Consider the following 12344-nt stretch of genomic DNA (forward strand, 5'->3'; position numbering starts at 1 on the left):
ATCAATTAAAAGAGGAAAGTCCTAACATGTGCACAGAAGATCCACTCTTCAAGAGTTCAAGTGTTCCCATCTATAACCTGCGTGTCTTTGATGTCGCCTCCCCAATCACTAAACTATGGAACTTTCAAGCTAATAAGGAATTCAAGAGGCCATCTAAGCCAAGTTCCTCATTCTAATCATGCAGAAATCAAGGCTCAGAGATGGAAAGTGACTTGTCCCAGATCCCCTGGCATGGCCAAGGCTAAAACTCACATCTTTTAAAAAATATATATATTTTTTAAAGATTTTATTTATTTTCAGAGAGAGGGAAAGGGAGACAAACATCAATATGTGGTTGCCCCTTACACAACCCCTACTGGGGACCTGGTCTGCAACCTAGGCGTGTCCCCTGACTGGGAATCAAACCAGCAACCCTTTGCTTCACAGTCCAGCGCTCAATCCATTGAGCCATACCAGCCAGGGCTAAAACTCACATCTTCTGATCCTATGCCCATGTTCTTTCTCCCATATGGTCTTCCAGTCCTGGAACTCAAGTGTCCATTTTGTAAATATGAATGTTATTAAGAATTAAAATTAAAATCTTTGAGAATTACAACACCTACATTCCACACCTAGCTGGGTGACCCCAGGCTATCATTTGATTTCTCTCATTAGTGCAAGCAGGGCCTAGCACTTTGAAGACAAGAAAATCTCTCTACTTCATACCATGCAGAGATAGATGCTCCAGATGAGGAGGCTCAGTGCAAAATCCCACCATCCTCAGTTCCCAAGACACCTACAAGAATTGGGTCCTAGGATTTTCCTAGGACCTCAGTGCCTGAAATTCATTCCAGATTTAATCACTAATTAATTAGCTAGGAAGAGGGTAGTACTACAAAGTAATCTGGTTATAACAAAAACATGCTCATGTTTTACCTCTTAGTCCTCTAACCTCCAAAAATCACAATCAATATATTTTTGTAAATGACACCTGCCATCTGCCTCATTTAAAATTACTCTCTCATTTCTTCCTCTTAGCCACCTGGTAAGCTGGTTTGGGCACTTGAGACTACAGCCCGTTTCAGAGAAGAAGTAATTGAGTCCTGGGGCAGTTCCTTAGACATAGCTCCAAAGCTGGCTCTGAAGTGGGAACAAAGAGGAAGCTCTTGGCTCCCAGCCCACTCTCATCTCAGAGACCACTGCCTCAGATGCCCCAAATACACACCAAACAAGCAGGGAGCATCTCCCCCCACCACACACATACACACAAAAAGGATATGTGCAGTGTCTTCAAGGACACGATAGCAGGCTGTCACGTGTAGTCAGCAGGTCGAAAACCAGCTCGCAGTGGTAATAACGCCTGCCTCATCCTCGGCCCTCTTTCAGTGCTTCCTAATTCAGGGATGGTATCATCATCCATCTAGTTCCACAAGCCAGAATCTTATCATCAAGTTGTCCTTGAAACCCCCTTCTCCCCCATTCCCTGGCATATAATCCATCACTAAGTCCTACCACTTCCACCTACTAAATCTCTCTTGAATTCATTCACTTATTCTCCTTCACCAATAAGTGAGCCAAAGTTACCATCTCTCTTACCCAGACCACTGCAAAAAGTTTCTTGGTTGGTCTCTCCTTTATCACAAACCTTTCTCAGGTGTAGTGTCTGCAGCACAGCTGCAGAGATCTTTTCAAAGAACAAACCTGATTCCCTTACCTCATTTAAACTTGTCCAAGGCTCTCCAAGCTCTTAGGTTGAAGAGGTTACTTATGCCAGCCATACCTGGCCTAGTAACAGAGCGAAATGCTCAGCTCTTTCTGACTGTATCTTAATTCTAGCCTGCATTTTCCTCCATGGCCTTCAAGCAAATAGTTCCTGCTACAGATACACTAATCATTACAGGAATTCTGGTGAGACTTGAGTTTTTGGTCAAACGGCCCCTTGCCAGGGATACCTCTCCCAGAGAGGTGAGGAAATAGGTAAGAAATAATGATTATTTAAAATGATTTGCAGGAGCCTAAAAACAGGACTCAGATTAGCAAAGGGTCAAGGAAGAGGAAATGAAGAGATTTAGAGATTTTATGTTCTTCCCTGAGTCCCTGAAGATGCCCAGATGTTAATCACCTCTTGCCCTTCCCATTCTCCCTCCCCTTGACACAAAATAAGCCTGAATTCTGGGCTCTCAGAAGATGGATTTGAGGGAGCCCTGATGCCCCCTATATTCTCGATCAATAAGCCTTTCCTTACTCCCAACTCTGACATTCTGAGTGACTGGCCTTTGAAGCATCAGGCATATGGACCTTGAAGCAGTAACAGCCTGCTCTTGCAGATCCATCTTGCACCACATTGCACCTCGCCCCTGGGTCCCCAGTCACAGTCTTTTAGGGCCAAAAACTGCCCAGCTCCCTCTTGCCTCAGACCCTCCGCTGTGTCCTTTCTCCACCCCCTTCCCTAGTTAACTCTCACTCATCCACCCGCTCGGAGGTCAACAGTCATCTTCACAGGAATGTTATCCCCGGCCCCCAGACTAGTCTCGGATGCCCCTATGATGATGCTCTCAAAGCCCTAAGTACTTCTCCTGGAACTTGGTAATTAATTAGTTGTGATTACACTATAGTTGCAATTTTACATTTAATTTGGAGATTATTCACATAATATCTATCTGCCAAGAAAAGAAGCTCCATGGGGTCAGAAACCAGGTCTGGTTTTGCTCACCACTATATACAGATTTTACTTAACAGTACCTGATACACCGTAGGCCCTTACTAAATATGAAGTAAATAAATAGTAAGGCGGTAAAAGGAAAGGAAAGTAACAAATCTCCCAGCACTGGCTCTGTACCAGGCATTTTGCTATGTATGCATTTCCCATTTCCATTAAATCCTCACAACATTCTAATGCAAGTATCATTAACCATTTTTTTAAAACTGATTTTAGAGACAGAGGATGGGAGAGGGAAAGAAAAAGAGAGAGAAACATAGATTTGTTGTTCCACTTATTTGTGCAACCATTGGTTGATTCTTACAGGTGTTCTGACCGGGGATTGAACCCACAACCCTGGCCTATAGGGACAATGCTCTAACCTACTTAGATACCCAGCCAGGGCCTCATTAACCTTTTACAGATGTGAAAACAAGCTCAAAAAAGCAAAGTGATCTGCCAACATCACACAACAAGTGAACGGCAAAGTTGGAATTCTAATCCAAGTCTGACAAACATGTTATTTCCACTGCAAAATTCTGCCCTCCTTTGAAAAGCCTCCGAAGCGGGGTCCCCAACCTCTGGGCCTGTTAGGAACCTGGCTGCACAGCAGACGGTAAGCTGGAATGCAGGGCGTTCGAATCGCCCCATCCCTAACCCCTTCCGTGGAAAAACTGTCTTCCACGAGACAGGTCCCTGGTGCCAAAAAGGTTGGCTTTAAAGCCAATGGTGAATTCTACCTCTGATGGGAATTTCTAGATGACTCCACGATGAGAGGAAGCCGCCACAGACTGTTCCAGTTCAGAACGAAGTGAGAAATGAGACCTAGACAGAAAGAGCTCAGACTGGAATAAGCTAGTTTCAGGAACTCAGCCTAAGAATTTAACTTCAGAGCAGGGCGCTGAAAACCCTATCTTATTAAGATTCATTTTAAAACCACCCAGACAAAAGTCCCAAAGTCTCCCCTTGGGATTTTCAATATAATGTCAGTAACAGGAAGAGGAGTGCATTAATACAAGGGGAGAGGGGGAATAATTTCATTAAAAGATGTTTTTATACTAATGATTTTGGTCCTTCTATTAGTGTGCTCTAATATGTAAAAAGGTAGTGAATTTCTAATACCTCCTTTCAGAACAGACTGATCAAAGCTGGTCTATGGAAAGGAAGACCAGCAAAACTCAGTCACGGAGCCAAGTTGCCAAGAGAACAATCGATGACACAATGTTGGGACTTCCCTGTCCTCTACTCAGAAAGGTATTAAAATGCTGCCAATGGAAGAGTGAGCCAAATAGCTCCTAATTCAAAACACAGTTACCCTAGATTTCTCTCATTTTTAAAGAATTGTTTCTTAATGGGCACTAAGCAAGAGAACCCAAGGACCACTCTTATTGAAAAGGAAGGGAGTGGCAGGCAACGAGATTATTTTATTATGCAGCCAACTTCTCCGCCACTTGCCGGAGGGGACACGGCCAACTTGGAGGGTGGAGAGGAAAGAAGTGAGCTCTGGCCCTAAGCCTCACCTCTGCTCAGGCAGCCACAAGCAAATGCTGCTGTCCAGAAACAACAGCACTAAAAAGTCCAGGTTACCATTTTTGGAAAGGGATTCTGAAACTAAACTGGCTTAACATATTAGAGGGGCCCATTCCCATGATAATGTCAAATATTCCAAGTTCAGAGTGTTCCTCAAAAGGCAATTTTTAAAAACACGATTTTAATTTGCTGACCTTTTCTGAGTTTGCAACATTTTTCAGTGGCTTCATGTTTTTCTGCAAAGTTTTAAGTGACTTTCTTTGAAGAGAGCTATTTAATGCCAATGACTGTAGAAAACATTTGCTCATAATTATCCAGACATAGACTGGAACAATGCTGAAACAAGAGCAGCATGCAAAAATGTATTTAAGGACTATCATCCCAAAATGCTGCTAAAAGCTATTAACCAGTATGTGTTAATTGCCACAGCATTCATATTAATTTTCACTTCAGGCTCGACATTGTGGAATATTTCCCCTGATACATTTTAAACAAAGTTTAATTTAAGGAACTGCTTCTATCAACACTTATGAAAATTAACAGCCAAGCAATTAGCACTCATGAATTATCTCTTCCCCCATGCTCTCTGCAGCTTCCCTGTTAAAACAGTTTCAGAAATGGTTACTTTCTAACAAGTTAACATCATCAAAGTCACAATTGTCTGTATGAACCAGAAGTGGTTCTGCCTTTTTAAGCACCTGTCAAGGCAAACATTCTCCTTACTTTTAGGGTAGACTTTAAGTCAATGAGAAAGATAGTCAACATTTCAGTAAACTGCCAAGCAATTACTAATATGAAACTACTTTCTCACCTGTTTTTAAAAAAACAGCCATTTCCCCAAAAAAGAAATAAAGGAAGTAATTACTTGACTTAAGCTTCCATTTAAAGTGAAAGGCCAAACCGCACCGGCCTCCCTGGAGTCCAACAGACAAACCACTGTCTCCAGGCTGCTGCACATCTTGTGTCACAATGCTACTCTGACCTCTCGCCTTCAGGAGCACGTTTTCTCTCCCTCTATCCTGTCAACAATCTACGTAAATAGGAGAGACAGCATCACTGGCCCCTCAATCCTCTGCAGAGAGAGGAAGAGGGAGAAGCGGGGTATTGGTTGAGTGCTTCCTATGGCTACATGTCTTGCTAAACAGGTGTTACGTCAGTTAATCCTTCCGAGGAAGACACACTGTCATCACCTCATTCCACAGAGGAGGACTGGGACTTCCAGAGGTGAAGTATCAGACCGAGCTTACACCCTAAGTGGAGGAGTCGGGATTCAAACTCAAGTCTTACCACAAAATGGCACTGCTTACAAACCAAACTACACTGCTTCTCATTGCTCTAGGGGCTTTATCCCACAGCATCATCCTAGTTGATGATCTACCAGTCTGTGAAGAAGGAACTCTACTTTCACAGGTAAAGAAACTGACAGTTTGGAGAGGTGAAAAAACCTGTCAGAGATGACTGGAAATCGGCACCATTTCTTTGTTAGTAACTACGTTGACCGGAAACGGGCATTTGACGGTCTATTGATGATAATATTTGCAAACTCAGTTTACTCAAAATAGTGATGGCTAGCAAAAGCTTCTCAAGTGATAAGGCATGGGAAGGAAAGGGTTGGGCACTCAGAACATGGCTTCATTTGAAACAGGTGGAGGGACAGGGCAGCAATCCACATAGTCAGGGTGACTTAAATCAGGGCTCAGCGTTCACTGCCGTAGAGCCCACTGCCTCACACCTCTCAGCAGGTCCTTGCCATGCCCAATATTTGCCACACACAGTGACATCAGAAGGACTGGCACAAGAAGTTTCCTGATTGTTTCAACCTCTAGAACAGAGGTTTGGTTTTATCGGTGAAACTATTCAGAGGTCCCGTTTCCAACAAGCCTGAAGGATTCAGGCAGACAGCTGAGCCTGGTTTTGCTTTATCCAACTAAGCATTCCCTAAAGCTACTTGCAATCTATCCTGGACATTTTTCAAATGATCCGTAAACAGACTTACTAATAATCTATGAATCGAAAACAGGTCACAGGTAGCATCACTAATTTGCCAAAGAAAGACTATAAACATAGCCCTGGCTGGTGTGGCTCAGTGGATTGAGCACTGGCCTGTGAATCAAAGGGTCGCTGGTTCGCTTCCCAGTCGGGGCACATACCTGGGTTGCGGGCCAGGTCCCCAGTAGGGGGCGTGAGAGGCAATGACACACTGATGTTTCTCTCCCTCTCTTTCTCCCTCCCTTCCCATCTCTCTAAAAATAAGTAAATAAAATCTTAAAAAGAAAAAGAATATAAACATAATAATAAACCTGATCAAAAATACTGTCAAAATTACAACAAAGCACAAACCTAAGTATGTGTAGCCTTTCCCTCTCAATTGTATGCCTTCAAGAAGTTAATCAACCACAATTAAAAAATACATTATTAACAAAAAAGCATTCAAAAGAAGTCACTGTAACTTAGCACAACAGCTAAGGACGCTTACCCTTGGGGTCCCTAAGACCGGCAATAATCCAGTCTGCACAGACTGTCAGACACTAGATGCCCTTGCCGGACTACAGCTGTAAAGCCACATCGAGACCAAAACCCTTTTCTCAAATCGAATGCTGGCTTAATCTTAAGGGGTATTTCACAGCAGTTAGTCTCTTGAGGAAATACATAATTAAGTAGTTTTTTAGCATATTTAATTAGACCCCAAACTCTTCCCTGTCCCCTTCTCTCCCCAATTATGTACCATTTGCCCAAGAGACCTAAGCAACTCAGTTAATTATGTAAATAAGGCAAGCGTTATTCCCAGGAAGAGCATTGTGAATATTTGTAGGGGAAAAAAACAACATATTTTAGTGGCTTTAACAAATCTTTGGGAAAAAAAATAGGACTAGCGAAATACATGGGAAAACCTTACAATATGAGGCAAAAAGCAGAGAGTTCAATGACAAGACGGTGAATCATTAAAAAAGGACATTCATTTCACTTCTTAAATATGAGCTGAATATAAATAAAATAATTTTAAGTTACAACAGCAACAAAAATTTAGTGCTGAACGTCAAATGATTTATGGGGAGAATCAATCTGGAAATTATTAAAGTCGACTCTCCCAGAAAAGGCATTATTATCGCGGGGTTGACACGATCTTAACTCCAGAGGCAGCCGTGGTGCTGTTATAACTACTACAATCCCATTATTATGCAATCACCAAATGCTAATTTGATCATTTTGAGGTGTTATTTGAATAGTCATTTTAATTTCTAGGTTACAAAAAGGCTTGACTCAACTATAATTCTCTATTAATCATTGAGATGTCACTGAGTATCATATTGATGCATTTCACAAAGATAAAGAAAGACTAATTTAATATGTACAGTACAATATCCTTCAAATATTAGCCACTTTCATTACATATCTGCCAAATGCATCAATATTAAATAATAGATGAGAACAAGGGTTTAATTGTATTTTAGCAATTGCAGTATGTAGGATAGTAATAAAATAGCATCTCATCACAAGACAGACTTATAGAAATCTTTCTTAATCAGTGTGTAATGGTGACTGCCCCTTGCTCACATTCTTTACTGATTACGAATAGACTTGAAATGACAAAAGCATCAAGGGCCTTACATGTAAACGCATATCCAGCAAAAAGATTTCCTTTGTGACTGAGGAAATGGCTTCTTTACATTTTTTAAATTTCTCCTTGTTCCTTCAACATTCGATATATGCAAAGCAGAGATCACAACCTTCTGATAAATTCAAACCTAAGTATTTATAAAAGAATCTGATGGATGTTGAAAATTCTAGAATATAATGCTTTACAAGATGTGTGCTATCTTGTTGGCATAAGAGCATTATTATCTCATATTAATTATTCCAGCAATTACATCCCAAACAATGAGATGGTTTCCGACAATGGAAGCAAACAAATCCCAACCATGTAACCTAACCCGATAGTTTCTCACATATCTAAATGAATCCACTGTATTGTAGTATTTAAGAAAAAAATCCTCTACAGTCCAATCTGCCATTTCTAGAGGCTGACATTCTTGTCCCCTAGGGGGACCCTTCCTTCCCTTTGCTGCATTCCACAAGAAACAGGAGAAGGCAGCAGGGGCTGGCTTAAAGAGAAGCTTCACATCAGTGTAATAGCTAATTTACTAAAACTACTTTCAGATGTTTTTTGAAGGATACTCTGAGTACATTAGTATCTTTATGTTATTTATGCATTTTGTTTCCAGTTCTTGCTCTCCTTCCCCACCAACATTAATAACCTCATATGCTGATGCCCATGTATGCTCACTTAAGCCTATGGAATCGTGCTGCATTGTAGGAGGTAAAGTGTTTTGAAGAGAAAACATCTTGCTCAAAGAGGACGACTCACAGAAGCAACATACAACCAGAACTTGAATATGAAAAATGCAAACATAAGCTGTATGTTTATTAATTGCAGTGGTGTTGAAATAAGACAAAATGTACACAACCCCTCCAGGCAACAAGCCATCACTCAGCACCCCTACGCCACAGCCAGACAGCAAACATAATGGCAATAAATATAAAAGTCAACTGCTACTGTCTTCTGAAAGAGGCCCAGCTCAGCAGACGCACAGAATGGCAGGGAATGGGGTGAAGGGAACACATGGAACTATACTCCACCTAAAAGAGTGGCCTTTTTTCTAGAAGGAAAATAAACTAATGTTAAAATTGTAAATTGTTAGAACAAACGTAAAAAAAAAGTCTCCTGCATAGCAAGTGTCAAAGGGACTCCCTACAATGAAATAGTGACGAGCAAAGCAATGGCCTAGAACTCCGGAATGAAGCTCTAAACTTACTAATTTCTGCAGTTATCATAAAGACTCAGACAAGCCAATGCTGCCTCCCAGAACCACTTTCGAGGCTTTCCCAACACAATTAGACCTTGATTAATCACAACCCAACTAACCCAAACCCTCAAGTACACTTAGGAGATAAAAAAGGGGAAAAAATACAGACGTATCTCAGGACTGGTTTCATTTTAATACTTCTCAACGTGTTACTATGTAAACAACGCTAAACCCAATTCAGACCATTTTACATCCTCAGACTTAGAAAATGTGAGTGACATTCTATAATTATCCTGAGTCATTTTTTAAAACCCAGTATCTAATAATACTAATATTGTTATTATTATAATATTACTAACAATTCCACTCAATTCTGGTTTTACTTAAAACAGCAATTTTCAACCTTTTTCATCTCACGGCACACATAAACTAATTATGTTAAAATCGTGCAGCACACCAAAAAAATATTTTTTGCCGATCTAACAAAAAATAGATATAATTCTGACTGATTTACAAAAAATAATAGTAATTACCTACCCTTTTTACTCCAAAGTGACTTTTTAAAAGAATCAGGTGCCTATATTTGTATATAAGGATTTGTGGTACCAAGAATTAACCAATCAGATGCAACCTTATTATGCGATGTAACCAATAAGATGCGAGTCTATTATATGACCTATATATTTTATGGTACAAAACAGGGCACTCACACCGGATGGCTATTCTTGTGTTGGCTGTTAACATTTTTTTTTAATTTGACAATCTAAGGGAAAAGAAGCCAGTGCCCCTACTACATGTTTTAAAAGTTCTTGTGGCACACCAGTGTGGTGTGGCCTGCCAGCTGAAAATCACTGACATAAAGGGACGGAAGTTTCATTTTTACTTACCTTACCATCGAATTTGGAATACTCATTAAAGGGGTTATTCAGCTGCAGCGGGCACTGCTCCAGGCGCACAGATAATATTGACTGCTTCCCAGCACTTGGAGGTTTCTCTTTGAGGGACTTTTTTTCGAACAGTGACTTTAACTCCTGGGCTGTGACACAAGAGGAAGATAAAACATCTTTGTGATTACACAGAGACAAGACTGTCCACCTTCCCTAAAAAGTCTTCCATGGAACCTTAAGAAGGTTCGTGTCTAATGTGTGCAAAATGCCTCGCGCATACTCCAGTGTTGGTGCGCTGACAAGCACGCAGGTCAGGACTGCCAGTGTAGAAGAACCAGGGTGTAAGGAGCCGGGCGGAGTCAGACCAACCAACCACACCGCCATTCTGTAAGAAGCACACTCACAGCTGGAGGAGCTGAGTTTGGCCTGGCTCTGCCACTATCAGCTGTGTAATACTGGATGATTCACTAAACCTTTCTGGGCTTGTCCAACTAGATAATCTTGAAGATCTCTCCTGGCTCTAATATTGTGTGGTTTCGGAATTCTAGTTCCTCAAGGTCAAGGTCCACATCTTAACACTCTCACACTCTCCATTGACACCTAGCTCAAAAATCTGGAAGACAAAGCTGAGGAGGAGAAGGAGAAAGAAAGTGTATTATAATAACAGTAGCTGACATTTACTGAGCAAGCCAAAGTATCTCGTTTACTCCTCTTAACAAGCCTTGAGGTAGATACTAGCATTAACTCAATTCTGTCAACACGTGAACCTAAGCTCAGAATATGTTGATTAGCCCTAGGCCACATACACAACTAGTAAGTGCAGAGCTAGATGTGCACCTGGCCAGGGCTCTTGGCTATTAGGAACTAATGAACGAAGTAGACTCTCAATAAACTTTGTTGCATGAATGAATGAATAAAATAAGTATTGAAGGAATTTGATTCAATTTTTCATTAGCAAACCAAGACAAGTTAGTTCTACATCTTCTTAAAGATCATTTAATTCTCTGAGTATCATTAAAACTAGTAGCTCAATGATAAGTACATGGAGGTTCATTATACCTTTTATTCTGTGAATATTAGAAAATTTCACATGTGGTTTTTTTAAATAAATTGATTTTAGGCCTTAAATTCTGCAATGAATAGGGTCAACTCCATTCTATTCTTGAATAAAGCCAAACTGAACTGAGAGAAGTCAAACAGAACTCTGAAACACTCTCGTAGAACTCTTATGAGTCCCTATAGATTTTAAGTGGCAAATTCTTTTTTAAAATGTGGTACTTGATTATCCAGCTCCAGATTCTGAATATTTAAGTACACGTAATCAACAAACAAATGTACAATTGAAAAAACTTTAGATTAATGGTAGATTAAAGTGGTATTTTAAATGTTAGAAGTACTATTCTACCTGTAATCTATTAACAATTTTATTGCTACATTTGGAAAGGAATGAGCCTTTATTAAATATCTACTATAGGCCAGGAACAAGACAAGGTATCTTTTCACCTTAGCCTCACAACAATTCTAAGAGACAGATTACAACAAACTGAGGTACAGCAAACGTAAGTAACTTACCAAAGTTATACCACTGTTACCAGTAGGGTTAGGTGTGAGCTAAGGATTTCACTCTTCCATTCTTAGACTAATTCACCCTTAGATCCCTCTTCCTTCCTTGCTTCCTACATCACAGAGAAATAGAAACAACCCAAAGAGAACTTCTGCACGTTCTCACCAGCACCTGCACTGCCTTTCCTCCTATTACCGTGGGAACGGCCTATGCCCCTATCTCAGGCCGGCTTCTCCTTAGTGTGCTAGTTCCCAACCCCTCCTGCAGACTCAAGGGCATCACTCGAGCAATTCTTCCCACCTCTCTTCCATTTCCAATTTTTCCCTCTTACTGGTTTAGTTGCATTAGCATATAAAGATACTGAAATACTGCTCATTAAAAAAAAAAAACCCTCCTTTGATCCCATACTCCCTTCTAGTTACTACCCTACTTTCTGCTTCTCAAAATGGTTGTCGATATGCTTGTTGTCCAGTTCCTCTCTCTGCCTCACACAGACCCACAGCAATCAGGCACCCGGACCCCACCGCACCGCCAAAGCGGCTCTCCTCAAGGTCACCAAGGATCCCTTTGTTGCTAAATCTACTGGACAATTTTTAATCCTCGTCACACAAGACCTCTTGGCGACATTTGACACAATTCATCACTCCTTCCTCTTTGAAACATTTTTTTCACTTGGTTCCAGGACTCTATTCTATCTGGTTCTCATGCTAACTTTTAGGCTACCCTGTCTCAGTGTCCTTGCCAATTCCTCTTCCTCATTTCCCCTCCAATCTCTGGCATTCTTCAGTGCACAGTACTTGGACTTTTTCTTTTCTCTATCTACAGTCACACCCTTAGTGATTTCATCCAGCCTTGTTCTGAGTATCATTTACAAGAGGCAA

The 12344-nt window shown here is 40.9% G+C and overlaps 1 protein-coding gene across 10 annotated transcripts in view; it reads right to left on the reverse strand.

The window, feature by feature from the left end:
• Positions 1–12344, reverse strand: part of MAPKAP1 (MAPK associated protein 1) — a 212321-nt gene that overhangs the window by 167995 nt on the left and 31982 nt on the right. For 9 of the 10 annotated variants that reach the window (XM_024562109.4, XM_024562110.4, XM_024562112.4 and 6 more), the window contains one exon: positions 9900–10048. The exons of the other annotated variant lie outside the window; for it this stretch is intronic. In XM_024562109.4, the coding sequence (XP_024417877.1) occupies positions 9900–10048 (149 nt within the window). The remainder of the gene's footprint in view (positions 1–9899; positions 10049–12344) is intronic. 10 annotated transcript variants of the gene reach the window in all.

The sequence above is a fragment of the Desmodus rotundus genome, chromosome 1 (assembly GCF_022682495.2).
Source record: "Desmodus rotundus isolate HL8 chromosome 1, HLdesRot8A.1, whole genome shotgun sequence".
Classification (NCBI taxonomy): Eukaryota; Metazoa; Chordata; class Mammalia; order Chiroptera; family Phyllostomidae; genus Desmodus; species Desmodus rotundus.